General features: G+C 34.2%; 1 protein-coding gene across 2 annotated transcripts in view; it reads right to left on the bottom strand.

The window, feature by feature from the left end:
* The window catches only part of AIMP1 (aminoacyl tRNA synthetase complex interacting multifunctional protein 1), a 31,815-nt gene continuing 9,212 nt past the window's right edge, over positions 1–22,603 (bottom strand). For both annotated transcript variants that reach the window (XM_008689398.2, XM_040626209.1), the window contains exons 2-7: positions 22,470–22,603; positions 20,098–20,211; positions 17,460–17,624; positions 14,043–14,254; positions 8,403–8,571; positions 1–251 (exon numbers count right to left, since the gene is read on the bottom strand). In XM_008689398.2, the coding sequence (XP_008687620.2) occupies positions 85–251; positions 8,403–8,571; positions 14,043–14,254; positions 17,460–17,624; positions 20,098–20,211; positions 22,470–22,603 (961 nt within the window). In that variant the 3' untranslated portion in view covers positions 1–84. The remainder of the gene's footprint in view (positions 252–8,402; positions 8,572–14,042; positions 14,255–17,459; positions 17,625–20,097; positions 20,212–22,469) is intronic.

Here is a 22,603-nt window from a genome sequence, read left to right as displayed (position 1 = left end):
TTTTAGGTACAAGTGACAAATATATTTCTTTTTATTGTTATTAAAGTCTTCTCCGATGTAGTTCAGTAAATGAAGCATTTTATTTTATTTTATTCCACTGTTGGTCATAGTCTGAACCCTACACACTCCCTTCCCTTTCACCTCAAAGGGAGCTCCTTTGTATGTAGCCACACACTCATCATTAGTAAAGAGATCAGGCTGGATCTGCTCCCAAATCTTCTTCTTAGGATTCAGTTCCTTGTCAGGCTCTCCTATGGGGGGAAAAAAAAGTTACATAGCTAACATATCAAATAAAATTATCCATAGAGACTTCTAGTGAATTGTCTAGGCAACACTTTCTGAGCTTTAGACCTGACCAGAATTTTAACACTTACTTTTAACGTATACTTTATTTTTATGATGTCATCAGTTTATATTTTTGATTGATAAAATAATGTCATTTCCTAACATGGCTTTTCCTTTGACATGTTTAATTGTGATGTTTAACGGACACCCTTGCAGTTTAAGCTAACCTTTTAAAATAAAATTCTCTCCTAATAATGACTTGAGCCCCGCTGGTGCGAGGATCAGCAGAACCTGTAGGATCTCATTTAGAATTGATATTCTCTATTATAATTTTGTTTATTAAAAAATTTTTGTTGTTTCACTGGAAAGGAAAGATGATGCTCAGTTTTAAACATTAAAAGTGTACAAGTGACTTTGTTAAAACAAAACTAAATATGTACACACAAAAATATTTTGTCATTTAACTACAAATGTGAAAGATTATTTTTTACTCTTATAATAAATATTTTTGCAGGTAATACAGCTAAAAGAATTTATTCCCCAAATTATTGAAACAAAAAATATAAGAAGACTCATTTTGTCTCTATATTTACAGAAAAACTGAAGAGATGAAGAGCATAATTTGATGCATTATATTTTTTACATGTGGCACAAACAGCTTATGCTTTACTCTGTTTCAATGCACAAAATAAATGATGACATTGCTGCTATAGTGCTTAAAGATTTCTTACTGATACCACGGAATGGATTAAATGTTGAGATTATCTAGCTAAAAACAGTAACTACTTTAGGTTTCATTTGCTGCCCATTCCATTTGGTGAGATGGAAAGAGATACAAAGGGTTAATAAGGAGACAAGGACAAGCATTTGCTAAGCACAAGAAATACATACTGTTGCATACAATGCACACAACACTTTACTTTTAAATATAAGGAAACTGGTGTTCAAAGAAGATGAGCTGCTCAAAGTTACATGATCAACAAATTATGATTTGACACCAAAACCCTTGTTCTGCTAGTATAGCATCTTGGCTCCTGAAAAACTATTCTTCAGAAAAGAAATAACATTCCTACATGTGGATAATAACCCATCCTCCCTCTTTATCGTAACCCACACTAAAAGTTTATGATCAATAAAACACATATTGTAGAATACATCTGGTCTACTTAAGGGCCACCACAACACCAAACAATCCCTCTATCTAATGACTGATAAGGAAGTAGAAAGTAAAGTTTAATGTAACATCATTTTAGTAGCTCGGGATGTTCAATAACATTTGGAATAAAGAATCAGTTCAAGAAACAATGAAGAAAAGTAACATATTTCTTAAGAATTAGTGTGAAATAAAATTGTTTTCCCGGAGGTAATAAGAAGAGCTCTTCTGAAGTCTAATTCAGTAATGATAGAAATATAACTTTCTAGATCTTTTCTAAAGTGACTACCGAGTTCAAATCTTCTGGAATTACTTTAAACAGAATCTTTTAACATTACTGGAACTAACTATATTTTATATTCTGATTACATCATATTACCTACATTGGTTTTTAATTCTCCACTCATACAACAGAACAACAAAACTGAGTATATTAGTTGGCCACAGTGGTTTTGTTCTTTATTAGCTCTTCAGAAACTGCCATGAAACTGGCAAGAACATACTAAACTGTCCTCAGATAAGCAGGTTTTCAGAGATGACAGAATAGTTAATTGAAAGATGTATCTATTCCAGAAGAACATACAATGAAACTAAAACTGAAAGACTATTATAAAAGATAAGGATTTCTCTTATTCTTTTAAGAGCATTTGCACAATAGAGAACTAATAAATAAACAGAACAGAAAAATATATCAATATATAAGTATAAGATTTTTATTTTTTGTTTCTAAACTATTCCTTAGTCTACAAACATAATCCTACTTTGCTTACACAGATCATGTGGGGAAGTGGGCATTCCAGAATTCTAGAAAGCTGGAGGCAGAGATACTATTCAGGGAGGCCTGAGAACTAACTCTGAATTCCCCTAGCCGCCCCCCCCCCAAAAAAAGATGTTGCCAACTGATAATGGATTAATTCAAGAAGCAGAGCATCCCAGATTTGTGTGAAAACTTCTTATCAAGAGTACAGATTGTATGGGTTCTTACTAAATGTAGACATAAGCCCCAAATACAAAAAAGCTGTGATGCAGCACAAAACTAAGCTTCTCAGATCTAGGAAGATATTGACATGTATAGGAAATCATATTCATAATACGTAACACACAGTGCTTACTATGGGCTGTCAGTACACTAAGTGCTTTACATATATTTACTCATTCAATCCTCTCAGTACAACTACAGAAATGCTATTATTTTTTTTACAGATGTGGAAATTGAGGCACAAAGGTTACAGCTAAGAACTTAAAATATCAGGCAGGTAGCTAAGTGTTTCAAAAGTTAAATGTCACAAAACCCACACAAAATAGGTACCATTAAAAACTCCTTCTTATAGATAAAAAAGATGAGCCTCAGAAAGGTTCCCAGGTCACCCAGCACCGTGGAGTCAAGATCTGAAGCTTTAACTTCTTAACTAAGACTAATAATTTTCCAGGAACAAAGACTTGAACTAAAGATAAACTAGAAACTACTAAGAGGAATCTCTAAAGCCTGACTATTGCTTTCAACACACCAGACTCAATTACCTGGACACTCTGAATGTAGTTGTGAGACTTTATTCAATAAATGAAACAGATTCAGACAAATAAAATTTTGAGATTATAATTAAAACTTGTCACATTATAAAATATAAATTAGAGTTGAAAAGTCTTGGATGCAGTGTTAACTTTCTGGCTCACTCAAGATGTTCCTCAATAATATACTATTTGGTAGGGTATAAAGCTAGTTTGAAATGCAAGTTCAAATCACCTACCATGAAAAACATACCTAATATTTTAAACAATTGTGTTTTAATGAACTATATTGTCCAGAGAAGTCTTTCATCATTCCTGTGTATTACGTCCTTCCAATCATATTTTCCTGTTTTCCTTTTTTTTAAACCTTTTTGACATGCCTATCCAAAATAATTAAATGATATCAATAAAAGTTCTTAAACCTAAAAACTGAAGAGCCCCTGAAATTGCTAAACATATGCCAATAATCACAATTTGGAAGCGGTTACACATAATGTAAGAGAACTAATCCTTCAGAGACTATTTTAGGCCAACTCGTTGTAAACAAAGCACAGAGGGAATAGGAAATAGTTCAGAAAGGAGTTTGTACAGATGTAAAAAGCTGTGACCACCTTCTTAGAATTTAAAACCTACAGAAAGCAATAAATACAAATTCCAAAGTCCCAGGCATTCACAAGTCTGGAATAAAAATCAGTAACTTCATTTGAATTAGGCCATTCTTCTACACAGAATGCTCATTGATGATCAGCTTCTCTTTGATATCTACCATGTCCATAAAAAGCCTAGCACTAACTGAATTATTTTATGTTTGATTAACTAAGTTTTTGAGATATAATAATTGTAACTATTGCCAATTGTAGCACAAAAACTGAAGTATAACTTTGAAAATAGAAGTCAGTTAATTTGGGGTGCCTAAGAGGCTCAGTCAGTTAAGCATCTAACTTGCACTCAGGTCATGATCTCAGGGTCCCAGCATCGAGCCCGTGGCAGGCTCCGCTCGGCAGGGAGTCTGCTTGTCCTTCTACCTCTGCCCCTCCCCCCACTTGTGCTCTCTCTCTCTCTCAAATAAAATCTAAAAGAAAAAAAGTGAATTAACTTTATAAAGCTAATCAATAGAAATAAGTGGTTTGGTGGTTCGAGGAATAATCTTGAGAATAATGAAGCAGATGCTCAGACCTGTTCTCCAAATACTGGGGGTGAGGGGGCGGTTTCCATGTTTTACTAGTACGTTTCTTTCTGTCTATCATTAACCAATTTATTAAGTTTCTACTCTACGCCAGGCATCTTTCTAGATGCTAGGAATATAGCAGTGAATAACCACCATAACAAAAAAACCCAGAAATCTCGATTTCATGATGCTTACATTTCTCTGTGTGGGCAGACAATAAATAACATATAGTACATTAGATGATAAGTGTTTCGAAGAAAAAAAAAACATTTAAAAGATTTCAATAGGATGAGGAACCAAGTCATGTAGCTAACTGGGCAAAGAGCCAATGGCTCAACTGGAGTCATCAATGAAGATGTGTGGAGTACAAGAGGTAAATGGAGATAATGGGAAGCCATTAGAAGAACTTGGGCTTGTACTCTGGGTCAAACGAAATGCTTTTTAATAGTTCTGGGCAGAGGAGTAATATAACGACTAACATCAATTTCCCTGCTATCATTGAAAATAGATGGAAGAATGGCAAGGGAGATCATTTAGGTTTTGACTTCCCAACAAGAGATGTTGGCACAAGGACCAAAGTGGTAGTGGTGTAGATGAGAATGATTCTAGATAGGCTCAAAAGGTACAATTACTAGGATTTTCTTTTTCTTTCTTTTTTTTTTAAGATTTTATTTATTTATTTGACAGACAGAGAGACAGCCAGCGAGAGAGGGAACACAAGCAGGGGGAGTGGGAGAGGAAGAAGCAGGCTCCCAGCGGAGCAGGGAGCCCGACGCAGGGCTCGACCCCAGGAACCTGGGATCACGCCCTGAGCCAAAGGCAGACGCTTAACGACTGAGCCACCCAGGCACCCCTACTAGGATTTTCTGAAGAAGATATGTGAGAAAATAAAAAGTTGAGAGAATGGAGTTTTTTCAGATAAGATGGGAAATACTATGGAAAAAGGGAATTCTAGGGGAAAGATGGGGATATGTATTCTTCCTTGGTATATGTTAGTGAAAAAGTCTAGTAGGCAGCTAGATAAATGACTGGATAAAATAGCCAAGAAAATGAACATGGAAAGGAAAACAGAAGAGGCTAAGTGTGGAAAGAAAAAGAGAAGAGGGCAAGGACCAAGGTCTGGGATACTTCAATGTTAGGTGGTCAGGGAGGTGGGAAAGAATCAGCAAAGGAGATAAGGGCAGCCAATGAAGGACAGCCAATGAGAGGACCACCAGGAGAATGTGGTGCCAGAAACCAGGTTAAGAAAAAGACTAAAAATTAACCACGGATATTTAGCTACAGAGATTAATTCGTGATCTTGATCACAACAGTTCTGGGCAAATAATGAGCAGAAAAACCTGACTGAAATGGGCTTTGGAGAGAAGAATCAAATATAGACAAGTTTGAAAAATCAAATTTAGACAATTGTATTTTTTAATAATAAATGGATCAAAACATTCAACACTCTCATATATATCAGACATGCTCTGTGATTAACCACTAATTACATTTATTAATAAGACAATATCAATAAAAATAAACATGATCTTGGAAGTTAAAAGTCTGAATACAAATTGTCATTTATTACTAGACAAAAGAGTGCATTGTCAAAAAGTTGCTGTCACTGCCATTGTCTTCTATTTGTTCTTCTATGATTGTCAAGCTATTTTTGCTTGGTGCTTTGGGACTAGTTACCACATTTAAATACTAAAATGCATAGCTTCACACATTGAAAATTTTAAAAGTACTGGGTGGTGAGGGTTTCTAGCCACTGTTATAAAAATATTATTTGGCATTTTCTAAACTCTATGTACTTTTTGGATTTATAGTTGGAATAAACAGTTGTTAGGGTAAAAGCCTTTTCAAGGCCAAATAGCACTTCAAAGATTTGAGCCCCAATTGCAATTTTTATACCACACTTTATATAACATGAAATGTAAGTCTCCAAACACTGAACACATCAAGTGAACATCAAAATGTACCAGCAGACACCTTAAGCTTTAAAATGTAAAACAGATGCTGAAAAATAAAGCACTGATAAATCATGGCTCTCACTGGAAAAAGAAAAAAAAAAGTGAAAGTAATGGCCTGTTGTGTAAAATTAACTGTTATTTCCTCTCAGATTTATGGCTACAGAAGCGACTGATGTGGAAGCATAAGCAAGATGGGTATTAACAGACCTCACATCCTAAAATTTATCAATTACTTGATGCTGTTCACCTTGGTTAAGCTATTATAAATGATAAGAAAATAACTTCACAGGCCATTTTAAGGGTTAGGTTTTTGTTTTTTTTTCACTCTACAACTATTTTTCGTACCTTCTCCACAAATCCATGTGCTGAGGCACAAGGGGAAACTATGAATTTGCAGGAAACATCAGACTTTGGAACAATGTAAATATAAACACACAAATAGCCAAACGGACAGATTAAAGAATATAGTGAAGACAAGAAATCCATATGGGGCTATAAGCATCTCTAATGCTACGTCACTAACTAAAGAAAATCTTTCAATTTACTCAATAGTAGCATTCAGATAAACCTGATTCAAGTGCTGAAATATTACCTGTTAATTCTTTGAGATAAGGGAATGAAATGGTGATAGAAATAAAAGAATTATAAGCCTTCATTAATGAAACAGTCCATATTAACTCACAGCAAGCAACAATCAGCAAACAAAAATGCTACAGTATTAGAAATTCTGGCACATTTATTGTTTGATCCCTTCACTAAAATCTATATAACCTTAAGCAAGTAGCTAAATCTTCTTGGGCCTCAAACCAAATCTGTAAAATAGTGGGTTATAGTAGATGATTTCTTCCAGTTCTAAGCATGTAACTCTATAATTTACATCAGAAAATAAAACTTAAAGAAAACATACTAAATCTTAAGTGTTTAAATAGAAAGGAAGACAAATGTTAACTTGGAAAGGTAAACAGAATTTCCTTGTTTAAAAATGCATGCTGAATCTTAAAGGGAAAAGTTTACTTTTATTTTCATTCTATTCCAACTTAGTGAGTAAGACTTCTCAACAGAATTTCAGGTTTGTCAGGTATACAAATGATGATTTATCCCCAAGTGTGAGATTTGGGGAAGTGTTTTGGTACTGTGGTAGCACAGTGGTAATTATATGCTCCCAGGACCAAAAGCCATCATGCTGCTTTAAGAAATGATTCTAAATGGGATTTTCCCAAAACCTAGTTTAATGAGAAAGAGTCTTAGAACACAGACCATTATCGTTTCCACTCTACCAAGGTTCAAAACATACATCCAAAGACAGATACTTGCTAAACAATCTCTGCGTTTTTTAGATTAGTCTACTTTTGATTAGGAGGGTGGAGCTGAATTTCAAGAAAACTAACCCATGCTTTCATCCGTATTTTCTATCTTAGTCCAATGTTAAAATCCTTCATATCCTAGTATTTTATCAAACACAATACAGTTAACATAGGATTAAAAAAACAGGTCCATCTAATCACATCAGCCTTGCTATTAAAACTCAGCTGTTTCTGTAAATTTATCTCCAAATCAATTCTGACTTTTAGATCTGATTCTCTCTGTTAGCCTAATTTACTTCTACTTTCCCTATTATTCTAATCAAATGAACAACCTTAAATTAAATGCGTATCTTTTGATTTCTAACTATTTCTACCTCCTTTTAAAATATTTATTCTGTATCTGACAAGTTCTCTTTTGCTTCAATGACCTATTTGAAGAAACTTTTTCACACATTATGAAGCTTCATCTGTCTCAGGAACATTTTACTGAAGAAAACAAGCAAAATAAAAAGCAACTTCCTTTGAGATTACTACAATAAATACAAGTTTTAACTCAAAGTTCTTCCTCTATATCCTAAAGTCAAGTAATAGCATATACAAGTACATTATTAGATGGACTTTGAGAATTATACATTTCTTCCCCATGTATGAACTTTTCTTCTTTTTGTTTTTCTGTGCTGCATTCTGAGATAATCTATAGCTTCAAAGACTCAGCAGCACATTAATTAGTTCTCTATCCATATCACACTTCTGCTATGTAAGTATTATTAGCATTTTCCCTAGACCAAACCCTCTCTAGCATTTTATGCAATGTATGCATTCATGGGGAGGGTGATGGTTAGATGGTTGTGTTTAATGTTCGAACCAATCTCAAGAAACTCAATAATAAAATCTCAATAATAATGGTCACTTAAGGTAAAGCCCTGAAGTCATACATAAGATTGATTTTAACTAAATCAATTTTAACTAAACATTAGAAGAAAACATGGTTTCCAAACTGTTTTAAATAATGACTAATAAATACTTACCAGGAAAAGCATCAAAAACAATTCTGTCTCCAGGAACAGACCCATGAGGGGGTGCCAAGATTTCAACCTTCTCAGGTGAACTAGCACACATCACCATTGCTTGAGACACTACTCCCCTCATCTTTGCAGGTTTCAGGTTACAAAGTAAAATCACCATCCGATTTTGCATCTGTGTGAAACATGAATTGGTGACTAAAGATGTACAGAGATTTACATGATCACACCTAGAATACACTGAGGTACATCTAATATGCTAAACATAAAATGTTCTATTTTTGTAGATGTATCTTTGTCTCTGTGTCCAAAATTTTTTACTGTTGTTATGAAGCTATACATAAACATTGAACAGAAATTCCACAAACTGACAGCACATTACAGTTAAAGGAGCACAGGCACGACTTTTCAGTTAAATAAGTTTTAGACTGAAACAGATTTGGTTTTGAATTTAGCTGCCATGTACTAGCAATGACGTTATATAAAGCTGAAGTGTTTTTCCTCACAAAATGAGGAAAATGATACCAAATTTAAAAAGCCAACTCCAGGATTAAATTGTAACATGCATGTAAAGCATTTAGCTTAGTGTTAGCACTAAAATAAATGAACAATCCTTTTTCTCCCTACATATTTGATCATTTCCAATACTATGTAAGATCCATTTCTTAGTTTAAAAATTACTCTTGGGACTCTGTCGCTCTCGGGAAGGTACGGAGTAGGAGGATCCTGAGCTTCCCTAGTCCCAGACACATCAATGAAATAACTACATCTACTGCAACTAACTCTGAAATCCACCTGAAGATGGACAGAATTGGTTATCCACAGCTAGAGAGAAGACAATATTGACAATGATAGAAAGAGTGGAGACCAGTTAGGAACCTTGGCAAATAACCACAAACAGGAGGGATATCACAAACACAGAAGAGTGAGAGGGTCAGATGGACCCAAACTGGGAAAATGAGTCTTCATAAGATCTGGCTTTGAAAATCAGCAGCATTTAACTCCAGAAGCTTTAAAACTCAGCAGGGCTTAACTGGGAAAACGAGGGGGTGACAGTAAATTGAGTCTTCACACTGAAAAGAGCCATCACTAGACACAGTACAAAAGCAGCAGTTTGGAAAGTGCTTGAGGTATATGTGAAGGAGATTTATTGACTAATCTTAGGACACGCAGGAGGGGCAAAGATCTACAGGAAATATCTCTGGGAAAGAAAGAGGTGCTAGAGGGCGTCATTTTTCTTGCCCTCTGCCCCCTAGATGGCCTGAAGCTTGCAAGAGCCAATGCTATCTCTCTTCACCTAACTTACCAACCCTACATGCCCTCCACCCCAGCATTCCCCGCAGCCAAGTACCCCTAATCTACCTGCACCAGAAAGTGCCCTTCCAAAGGAGATCCTACTATGTCAAACACAGCAGGCAGGGCTTAGACCACTCCAAAGCGACAACTGCCCTGGAAAGAAAGGGACCTTTACGCCAGCATAACCACAATTCCTGCAAGAAGTTCTCTTTGTAGGCTGCACAGGGAGCAAGCTTTGCCCTTCGTATGCCTGTAGCTGTTGCAGAGGCTAACTGCAGACAGTTAAGATGAGTGCTGGCCCACCAGTGAGCTCACAAGCCCCTCAACAACACTGGAAGTAAACCCTGCCCAGTGCAAGAACAGGCATCAAAGAAAGTCATTCTAGCCATAAGCATACTCTCAGTCAGAGCAATCTTGAAAAAGAACAAAACTGGAGGCATCGTAATCCCAGATTTCAAGATACACTACAAAGCTGTAGTAATCAAAACAGTATGGTACTGGCACAAAAACAGACACACAGATGAATGGAATAGAATAGAGAGCCCAGAAAATCTACGACAAAGGAGGCAAGAATATATAAGGGGAAAACAAAGTTTTTCAATATCTGGTGCTGGGAACATGCAAAAGAATGAAACTAGACCACCTTCTTATACTAAACCCAAAAATAAACTCAAATGGATTAAAGATCTAACTTTAAGACCTGAAACCATAAAACTAGAAGAAAACAGAGGCAGCAATTTCTTTGACATAGGTCATAGAAACATTTTTCTAGATAATATCTCCTCAGGCAAGGGAAACAAAAACAAAATTAAACTATTAGGACTACACCAAAATAAAAAACTTTTGCACAACAAAGGAAACCATCATCAAAACAAAAAGGCAATCTACTAAATGGGAGAAGACATTTGCAAATGATATATCCCACAAGGGATTAATATCCAAAATATATAAAGGACTTATACAATTCGACACCAAAAAAAAACCCCACAAACAAGCCAATTAAAAATGGGCAGAGGGCCTGAGTAGATATTTTTCCAAAGAAGACATACAGATGGCCAACAGATATATAAAAAAATGTTCACATCACTATTCATCAGGGAAATGCAAATCAAAACCACAATGAGGTATCACCTTACAACAAGCAGAATTGTTACTATCAAAAAGCCAAGAAATAAGTGTTGGCAAGCGTGTGGAGAAAAAAAGAACTCTCATGCAGTGTTGGTGGATATGTAAACCAGTGCAACCATTGTGGAAAGCAGTATGGAGGTTCCTCAAAAAATTGAAAATAGAAATACTGTATGATACAGTAATTCCACCACTGGGTATTTACCCAAAGAAAATGAAAACCCTAATTCAAAAAGATAATATGCACCTTTGTATTTGCTGCAGGATTATCTATAATAGCCACGATATGGAATCAATTCCAGTGTCCCGATAGATGAATGGATAAAGGGGTGTGTGTATGTGAGTGTGCGTGTGTGTGTGTGTGTAGAATGTTCATAATGTGGACCATAGATATAATGGAATATTACTTGGCCACAAAAGAGAATGAAATCTTGCCATTTGAGACAACATGGATGGACCTAGAGGATATTATGTTAAGTGAAATATATCAAACAGAGAAAGACTATCCTATATTATTTCACTTACATGTAGGATCTAAAACACAAAAGAAATAAACAACAGACTCTTAAATACAGGGAACAAACTTGTTGTCAGAAGGGAAGTGGATGGGAGGATGGGCAAAATAAGTGAAGGGGATTAAGAGGTGCAAGCTTTCAGTTACAAAATAAGTAAGTCATGGACATGAAGAGTACAGCAGAGGGAATACAGTCAGTATTTTAGTAACTTTGCATGGTGACTATACTTATTGTGGTGACCACTGAGTAATGCACAGAAATGTTAAATCACTGAAACAACTGTACACCTGAAATTAATATAATATTGTAAGTCAAATATACTTCAATAACAAATACCAAAAAAAATACTACTAATCATTTATTCAAGCATTATGTACACTGCAATTAACATTTAGGGCTATTTCCACAATTTGTTATAGAAGTGAACAGAAATTTCTTTAATCTTCAAAAGTTGAGGTGTCTTAATTTTTCCCCCAATTAGCAAAAATAAGGAACACAGTTGTTTATATTCTTTCAATAGGCTTAGAGTAAAATGGCATATGAGAGAACTATCACCGCAGGGGAAGAGAAAAGGCACATTCTAAATAAAATATGGTTTTAAAAACAAATGTTATGGTAAATCTACCCCCAGATTCTGATTTAAAATAATAATAATAATAATAAGCTTAAGATTCAAATTCAAGAGGTCCCCTTTTCGGAGGTCTTCATGAATTAAGATCTTCATACAAATAATTTAAAAATGCCACCTAGGAAAAAATAGTTATAGCAAATATGTACAAGAAAAAACAAAAGGGTTAGCTATATGCAACTGCTAAGGCATCAGATGATACCCATGGACCTTTACCTTAGAAAAATACACAATCTACACAGTGTAGTATGCAATTTGTGGGGGCAAAGTGCTCCTGCTTTATAAAATGTTTAATACTACTGCCTTGATAGGTTAGATACAGATGTGTATATAAATAGTTTTGCTTAAGGCTATGAATGACAGCTTTTGGAAGAGAGGACATTTTCTGCAACTTATGGGAACAAAAAAGATGGAAGCCCAAAGGAGGAGAAGTTTTTCCAATTTGAGCTGGCTTAAGATCAATTGGTTCTTTTCTCCAGGGCTTCTTATGAACCTAACTTCATAAGTAGTTATGAAGAAGTTCTGGTCCTACACAAGACAAATGTTAAACAGGAAAAAAAAAAAAAAAAAGGCACGCGCATGAACCAAGTCTATCTTTTTTTATAGATAAGAGAAACTTCTTCACTAATCTCATTTCCATTTTTCTCCCCTCAACAGAGCCAGATGATCCTATTAATATATGAGGCAGACCACATTTCTCCTTAGCTCAACAGTTGTCCAATGGCTTTCATCTCACTCAGAATAAAAGCCAGTCTTTACAGTGATCTATAAAATCCTATGTCATTTGGCATCCTTATTTCTGATTTCATATTGCATGACATTTCCCCTTATTTACTCTGCTATAATGACATTGCTTCCTGCTGTTCTTTGAACATGCCAGGCATACATCTGACTTAGAACTGCCTGAAATACTCTTCTACTAGAGAGACATAGGACTTTCCTTCATTTTCTTAGACCTTTACTTAAATGTCACTTTCTTTGTGATGTCTTCCCTAACCACTTTATATAAAATGACATCATCCTAACTGCAACAACTCCTAGATTCTCTCTACTTTTTCTTTTAATACTTACCACTATTTAATATACTATATATCATGATTTTCTGACTCCCTCACAGGGTTGTAAGCTTCACAAAGGCAGGTTTTTGTTTTTCGATTTTTCCCTAAATAGATCTACCTATCTACCTACCTATCATTTTAATTCACTGCTATAGCCCTTGTCTAGAATAATTCTGGTACACTGCAGGTATCCAATAAATACTTGCATCTGAAAGTATGAATGAACGAATGAATGAAAGTGGGGATTTATCCACATTCACAAAGCCAATAAGCAACAGAGTTGGCAATGAACGGAGAAGCAGAACTATTTTAATATTAAAGTCTACAGCCTCTGCAGGATCTCCAAAGCACCATGGGGCAGAGGAAAGAGATAACTCAAATTACTGTAGAACATGTCTTCAAAGACCAAATTAAAATCATTACTGCCTCATTTTTTCCACTACCATCGGAAATACGTATGTGTTTGTGTCTATAAACGCATACACACACATATTTTAAATGCCTAAGTAACAACAAAATACTAAATATCCAGTTTTTAACAAATAAATACCATTAAAAATTACAAGTTTAATCTCCATGAGCCTCTCTCTTCTTTTTACTTCAAGCATGAAAATATTTCTTGAGTTATTAAAAAAAAAAATCTCACTTTAGACTGATGCCTTCTGGGTTTATATAACAGTGATTATAAAAAATCAAGGAGTAATAAAATTCCATGACAGAACAATGATGATAAAAATATTTATAATGTATTATACATAAAATACCAAACTAAAAACATTTTAAAAACTGAGAAAAAATAATGCACTTTTCTTCTTTCTATCTTCATGAATTTGACTCTTACAATGCTATTGCAAGTTTTTGGTAGTTTTATGTACTTATATGGTGAAAATTATTTTATTAAAATTAACCAAATGAACTAATCAATATTGGCTCTTGTTGCATGGTCACCTAATACAAAATTATACGGGAAAACATCAAGAAAAAGTGACATGTATGCAAAAGTAATTTTAACTGTACAGATTACCTGTTCAAGAGGAACATGATTCACCAAGCCACTGACAACTGTTCTTGGGGCTGTTTCTCCAACATCTACTTCTTCCACATATAAAGAATCTGCATCAGGGTGTTTTCTGGCAGTGATGATACAACCAACTCGAAGATCCAGACGAGAAACATCTACTGGCTTAGAATCAGCACTTCCTGCTACCGATTGCTGTTTTTTCTCCTTTTTCTCTCCTACGAAATATTTATTAATGGTTAAACATTGTAAGTAAAACAAAAGTAAAATAAACTAAGAAAACTCCCTAACATCGATACTGATGAGCCTTAAAAGAAAGAGTGTTTATCTTCTACCTTCATTTCAGTAATAACAAAGGAAAGAATTATTCAAGTTATAACATCTCAAGCCCTATTTTGGCTGTTTCTCTGTTGAATAACTGTCTAAATCTCTAGTTAAAGACAGAGTAGAAGTTGGTAAATTACGTTCATTCATTTACGTATTGTCTATGGGTGCTTTTACTCTATGGCAGAGTAGTTGTGATAATTGACTTTATGGTCTGCAAAGCTTAAGGTATTTACTAAATGGATATTTATTGAGAAAGTCTGCCTTTCCCTGAAACAGAACTGGAGAAAAATCCTTTAAAATTTTTACTGTGACTCTTTAGAAAGGGAAAAATCCTTTATTTAGGAAGAACACCACAGTCAGTACCAGCTAAGAGAATGAACTACAATCAAATATAATTTCACTGACAAAATGTTTCTCTCTTCAGTTAAACACACCAATAAGTATACAATGAATTTCTACACTTCTTGTATTTCTCAGAAGACTTATTAGGGCTTTAGGTTTATCCACAGCAACTGAGCAGAAGAGATCATTTTATTGTTTTGTTTTGTTTTAAGATTTTGAAAAAGAGAGTGTGCACATGCGCGAGCCAAGGTTGGGGCGGGAGCAGAGGGAGAAGTAGACTCCCTGCTGAGCAGGGAGCCCAATGTGGGATGATGTGGGATTTGATCCCAGGACTGCGAGGTCACCACCTGAGCCGAAGGCAGTTGCTTAACCGAATGAGCCACCCAGGCCCCCCTATTCTGATTACGTTTTAAAAATCCTCCTGTTTATGTCAATAATCTAACTCTTACTAGCATTTGATTACTCTGGCCACTGAGTCGAAACACAACCTGTGAAGAGTTCATATTCCTTAAGTTTACATCTAGCTTCTCTAGCAGAAAAAAATGTAAAACAAAATAAAAACTTATTTACCTGCAATCTACAGGGCAGAGATAAGCATGCAGTTGTGGCTTAGAAGCTCTCCTTTTCAACCATACTTTAATCTTTGAGCAAATATTTACTGAGATCTAAGGCACTGAAACTCTCTTTTAAGGAAGATGGATATACATAACGAACATATGACAAACATCACATACACAAAGAAATAGAGCAACACAGAGATGAATAATTCTGCCTGGAGTAGGAAAGAATGATTTTGTATAAGGACATTCACAATTATACAAAGACAGTTTACAGAAGAAGAGGTAGAGCTAGCTCAAAATAATGGGCAATTTCTAATCTAATTAACAAATTTTTAAAAATTCCATTTTCCATGTATAATATTAGCAAAGACTTTTTTAAATGGTAAAAACCCAAATGATATAGAAATAAATATATAAAATTACTAGAAGAAAATACACCAAAAATCTTAACAGCAGTTACCTTTGAGTGGTAATCGATGTATTTGATAAAATGCAGTATAATAGTACATCTATATATCAACCTGTATTTTTAACTTCAATCTACTTCCTAGGCATCTGAAATACTTTTATCAGGGGTCCACATTCCAGAGGTGACTGCAAATATCCACATCTCTACTAAGAACTTAGTCATCATAAAAGACTTTAAGAATATTTCCTTAAAAAATAAGTGATGCTCACATGTGGCAGTCTAGAAAGCCTGTATGGTAACCACAGTCTCTGCATGAACAGAATTTTGGAATCTGGCAGTTGTAGCAGCCAAATGCCACCGAAACAGCCCTGTATTCCAACACTGTCCAAAACGGTAGCTGCCAACCACATACAGCTATTTATATTTAAATTTAAAATAATAAAAAAGTCAGTCCCATAGTCATACCAGGTAACATTTAAAATGTTCCACAGCAATGCATGACTATTGGCTACTATGCTGGATGACGCAGTCATACAGCATTTCCATTATCACAGAAAAGTACCACTGGATGGAGGCATTCTAGACACAGAGCTCCATTTGGTCGTGTGTGCTTCCTCCTCCCACAAAGGAAGACTCCATCGTCTCATTTACTAGAAGACTGACTAATCCTGCAGTCACAAATTCAGTGTATCTTCCTTTGGGTATGAACTTTATCATACTTAGAACAGGCTATCTGATTGTTTTGTTCCTACTTCTTAATAAATTTATAAAGTGAAAGAATTAGTTTGACTTGCTTTCATTGTAACCATACCACCTAGCGGTGAAGTTATGTAGGAGATGTAAAACCCCTACCTACTTCTAAGAAAATTTACTGATATTTACTAAAAAGGAACTGACAAGTATTAGATGCTAAATTGGCTTAAGTTAATTCACAAATTCCTCAGCCATTTTATATTTTCCAAAAACCCTTAAGTGAGTATAAGTGTTATGAGAGGTGCATGTAATGAATTATAAAAGTACTTTTTTTAGACAAACCTGGAAAAATGAAATTTATAAAGGAGTAAAGGAGACTAGGTAAAAAAGGAGTCAGATTTATGATTAGAATAGCTTCAGCGGCAAGGTAAGGAAAATTAGAAAAGATGAGGCTTTAACATTAATTCAAATGACAGATAATGAGAACTTGAACAAAGGTAGCCCCTAACAAAACGGAGCCACAGAGCTGGGTTCTAAGATATGTTTTGGTGATAGGAGCTGTATGTTTTGGTGGTCAATTAGTCATGCAAATTGAGGAAGAACGACAGGGTAAGGTTAACTACAAGATTTCTAGTCTGGCTGTATAAGCAGATGGTGATACACTTCCTACTCCAGATTTTATAGGTTGCTAAAAACTTTACACCCCCGTGCCTAACAGACATTCTCCTTTGACTAGAATATCCCCTTCTTATTGTCACTAGTCCCAAGCTAACTTTCTACCTGTGACTTCTCTGAAACTGAATATACACTAAAGTTTAGTCATACCAAACTACATATGGGCCCCTACGCTTAATCTCTACTTTTTATGTTTTTAGTTATGTTAAAACATACTCCACCTCAAATCCACATTCTTACCCTATTGACCTGGTCAATCTTCACATATCCTTTAGGCCCAGTTTCTATGTTCCAATATCATACTGTCTATTCTACTTCATGAAGGTTTCAACCTTTCTTTTTGACACCATTATTATTATCATTTTTGACATCTGATAAACCAGTCAAGAACCAAATAACCTTAAAGGTTAAAAATACCTTTCACTTCAATTTTCTCTTTCATCTTCTTTTCTTCTGCTCCTCCTCCTATCTGTTCTTTGGCACCAGAAGTTACAGTTGTTATTGGTCTAGACTGTATCACATTTTCAGAAACTGTGGAATTAGCTTGCAGCAGAGTACCAGATGGAAATGGTATTTGTTTCACTGATACAAAAAATAAAATAAAGTCATATGAACTCTTTTTAAAAGAAAAATTCACTGTATATGATTATTAAGTCTTTACTGTCTGAGATTATAAAAAGGCTGCCAAGAAATTAAGTACATTTTAACCATGATAAAAGTTAAATAAATGATTCTCATTTAATCACTAATAACTGAGAAAATTATGGATAACAACAGTAACTAATATGTATTATGGACTATGTCCCACTTTTCAAAATGCTTTATATGAATTAACTCTTATAATTCTCATAAATACCCTAAAAGCAATAAGTTCCATTCACATCCCCATTTACAGATGATCAACATGAGCCATACAGAAGTTAAAAAACTGGCCCATCACACACACAGTGAGTAGGAAAATAAGAATTTATACTCGGGCAGTCTGTCTCCAGAGACTACCCTCTCATGTTTTGGCAAAATGGCATGTTTTTCCCTCAGGTTTTCTTTTATATTGAACAATCAACTGAGAGAGTGTTTTAATAATAGTCATTTCAATATCAGAATTAATGGAGAGACGGGTCTATAATTCTCTTTCAAAAAACAACTTTTTATGGAAGAAAATTCCTTCAGAAATGTTAAAAACACTCTCATAGCCTAGTGAATATGGAAAAACATAACCTTATGAGGATTCTGATGTGGCTTAAATTCTGGCCAATATTCAGACCACTTTTCTGAGGTATTTTTAAGTTCCCTGGAGGCTCTTGCTTCTTCTAGTAATGTGACACTCCATCTACCCTTATTTAATGTCTCACCATTCAACAGAATGCAATACATTAATTCAAACTACCAATCTGCTGCTTTAGCATTTTATTAATAAGATCAGAGTTTAAAGTGTTCCAGGGCAATCTTTTAGAACTGGTAAAATGGAAAACAGTTTTACATTGCTAATATTTTAACTGTTTATTTAATTCTGTACCTGTATTCTAAATCTCCTTGTCTTGGAAAAGATGAGATTTTCCATTGACAAACAATGTTCTCTTTAGTTGATAGCTGTAAGCACACATTATATTGATTTTTCTTTACTTCTGTTTAGCTCACTAAGGGTAGAGCTCACACTATAGCATTCAAAATGATTTATTCACTGACAGGATAATTCTAAAGGAAGTAGTAAGAGAGACTTTCACTATACTTGGGCCTCCTTAGCTGACCGAGGAAGGATTCTGTATAATATAATCAAATGCTTTCCTGTATGGTACTTTGAAATTGTAATAGAGCTATTATTATCACTGTTTTATAATGATGTAAATTTATCTAGTCACCTTTAAAATAATTCAATAAAATTTAAAATTTTATTTACAACATAATAATTGAAATGATAATTACGTGCTGAGCTGCTTAACTTAAAAACTATGACTTTGGGCAAATTGCCTTATACCTGTAAGCTTCAATTTCCTCATGTATAAAACAAGGACGTGGGTACACAACATTTTAAGGATAGAATATATAATGTACGTGAAGCACTCGGTACACAGCGCCTGGCATACAGTATAACACAATAAATGTCAGCTAAATATTGTTACAGCTTATTTTCAGTAACTAATAGGGAACAGTGGTGATCAAGTTGAAGTATGTAGCAGAGAGATTAAAAGCATAGTTGTTTTCTTTTTTAATTCAAGTACAGTTAACGTATAGCTATATTAGTTTCAGGCATACAATAGGATTTCCCTGATGAGGTAAGAATATACAATAGAAAAAAGACAGTCTTCAACAAAAGGTGTTGGGAAAACTGGACAGCTACATGCCAAAGAATGAAACTGGCCCACTTCCTTGCACAATACACAAAAATAAACTCAAGATGGATTAAAGACCTAAATGTGAGACCTGAAACCATAAAATTTCTAGAAGAAAAAATAGGAAGTAATTTGACATCAGCTGCAGCAACATTTTTCTAAGTGTATCTCCTGAGGCAAGGGAAACAAAAACAAAATTAAACTACTAGGACTACACCAGAATAAAATGGTTTTGCACAGTAAAGGAAACCATTGACAAAACAAAAAGGCATCCAACTGAATGAGAGAAGGTATCTGCAAATGATATATTTGTTAAGGGCCTAATATCCAAAATATATCTGTTAAGGGCTTAATACCCAGATTATATATAGAACTTTTATAATTCAACACCAAAAATAGTAATCACCATCAACCAATGAAATCGGGCACAGGACCTGAATAGACATTTTTCCAAAGACATTCAGATGGCCAACAAACACATGAAACACGCTCAACATTGCATAAGCCTTTGCACCCCAGGTCTGAACTTTTTGCATGAGCTCAGGCAAGATCATTTGCCTTGTCTAAGTCTCCATTTTCTCTTCTGTAAAGGAGGACGATTGCATGAGAAAGGACTACTGTGGGGATAAAATGAGAAATCAAGCATAATACCTAATTAACAATTAATGATATATAATAATTATTACTACAAATCAAAACAACCTATCATTTCTGTATTTAATTACCTCCATTTTGAATTTCTGCCTGAATTAGCTCTTGTTTCAATTCTTCAATTTCTTTCTTTAATTTAGCATTTTCAACTCGAAGTTTCTTCTCTTCTCTCAAAGTCGCCTGCAAAACTAGATTAAGAAAATCCAGGTATATAGCCACGTTTTCTAAAAGGTTTCTTATGAATACTACTTGATAAGAGCATAGCAGTATAGACATAACTAGGATAATACCAATAACCAAATGTTTGCCAATTCCTTTGTATCAGTTTAATATTTATTAGAGTAACATGATAATTAAAATAGAGAAAAAGCAAGAAAATCTGTGAAATAATGGAACAGAAAAGTTTTGTTTAGGAATCATTTTCTAGCTTCTATAAAGATGCTAATGACAACTTAAGAACTGGACTCAAAGTGTCAACAATAAATAAACTGTCAAAATGAGGCAAGTATTAGACACATCATTTTTTTAAAGCCAGAGATTTAACGATAGCAAACCATAAAAAAACTATTCTCATTTCTTTCTTTTTAATCACTGCCTTGAAAAAGTACCTGAATGATCTTTTACTCCTAATGTCTTACACACTGAGCTAGCCAAACATTTAATGAGTGAAGTAGCTTCAAAGATTTCCTCAAGACATGTGTGTTAAAGGTGAGCAATAGGGTATACAAAAGAATAAAAGAAACACAATGATTCTCAGTGGGGTTTGTACTGCTCCGTAGGTAGGATTTTTAAAATCTGTGGGAGTATTTTTGGTTGTCACAAATAACAGGAGTCATTCTGGGCATTTATTGGGCAGGAGTCAGGAATGCCAGATGTCCCGAAATATGCTAGATATACTTGTAAGTTAAGAGCTGTTTCACATTCTGCAGAATTTTCCAGTAACCCACTGTACATTTGTATAGGCGAAAATCCTGTTAATTATTTGAGACTTGACCCTATTTTTAATATATAAACACAAAATGTTCTTAAACATTTTCATTACACCCTGAATTTACTATAAATCAAGTATCTTACAAATCAAGAGTAGATTGTACTTTGTTTTGTTCACAGCTTTCCCTAAAGAATTATTCATCATTCTGAGTAAAAAAAAAAAAACACACTGAAAGCTGTCTCTGGTATCAGAGTTGCCTACATAAAGGCAGACTAAATACCAATTAGCATTATATCTATTGCCTTCTTGGTGATTCCATATATGGGAACCATATAGCATAGGACTCTCTCATATGCCTGGCAGGACAGTCCTGCCTAAGTACTTACTAAAACACACATTTTTATTATTATTACAATTTATATATTACTTTCTTTTTAATTTTCCTCTATCTTATATACATGGTTAATATACGTTTTGAAATTATGTGTATAGGTAGGTTATTTTATCTAAGAGATATTTTCTTTACAGAATATTAAGAGATTTTACAAAATATTTATTGTAACATAGGAACAATGGGACTGAGAACCACCAAGGATAGGTTATCAAAAAATAATAAAGGTGAAGAATAAATATGCAATAAGTATAGAAGGGTTCCTTTTTTTTTTCATTAGCAAAACTGAAATGCTAGTCAAGCTAATAGCCACCCATATGAGAAAAAATTTATGCAGAAGCACCGATCATCTCTAATCTTTATCTTACTAATAGAAAAAAATATTAAAAATTTTAAGAAAAATAACAAAAAATCCTTTAAGAACTTTAAGAAAAAATGTTTACAAAACATAAAAAATAAAGTATTTTAAAATTAAGAAAAAAGAATAAAGAAAAAATATTTTGAAGAGTAACTGCATGATTCTTTAACCATTCACAATCTTATGCAGCAAACAAAAGCATTTATTTCTTTTAGTTATTCTAAAACACTTGGGAATTTTCATTATACCATTAACACTGGTTATTGAGAAATAAAAAATATATTTACACAAACAAAAATCAACCTAAATCCTAAGAGCAGAAATTCAGATTTGATATTTTTGCATATATCATAACAATTTCTACGTAAAACTTAAAGACGTACTGGAAAAAATGTAAAAATCATTTCAGAAAATGCTTTAGTAGAGGGTAAGTATATATTCTTAGAGGAGATAAATTTGAGTTCATATTTGATTTTACCCAGTTTTCTTCATTTTAATCTTTAATTCTATATGAACTTATTTTAAACATTACTTTTCCTTTAGCATTCTTAAAATAATAGTTTTCTCTACATTACATTCACTACATACCAATTCTAATTTATCTCAATTCCAGAATATCATTTCACTCAAAATTAAAATATTAAAGGAATCTAAAAGTTATCTTCAAGATGATGGAATATATTTATGGGGTAAACACAGTTTTTGTGCTCTTGTCCACATAGGAATTCATTTTAAGGATCTCCTCCAAAAATGCAAAAGCTCTTACTTGCTTTCTCCTTAAGAAGAGCAACTTGCTGCTTTAAATATTCAATAATTTGATCTGCTTCTGCACCCTTCTGTTCCAGTCTCTTTAGAACAGCACCATTAGTTGCCATTTTTGCCAAGAAACGGCAGAAAATC

This window comes from Ursus maritimus, unplaced genomic scaffold (assembly GCF_017311325.1).
Source record: "Ursus maritimus isolate PB19 unplaced genomic scaffold, ASM1731132v1 scaffold_11, whole genome shotgun sequence".
Lineage (NCBI taxonomy): Eukaryota > Metazoa > Chordata > Mammalia > Carnivora > Ursidae > Ursus > Ursus maritimus.
This window is presented reverse-complemented; position numbering and strand designations above follow the sequence as displayed.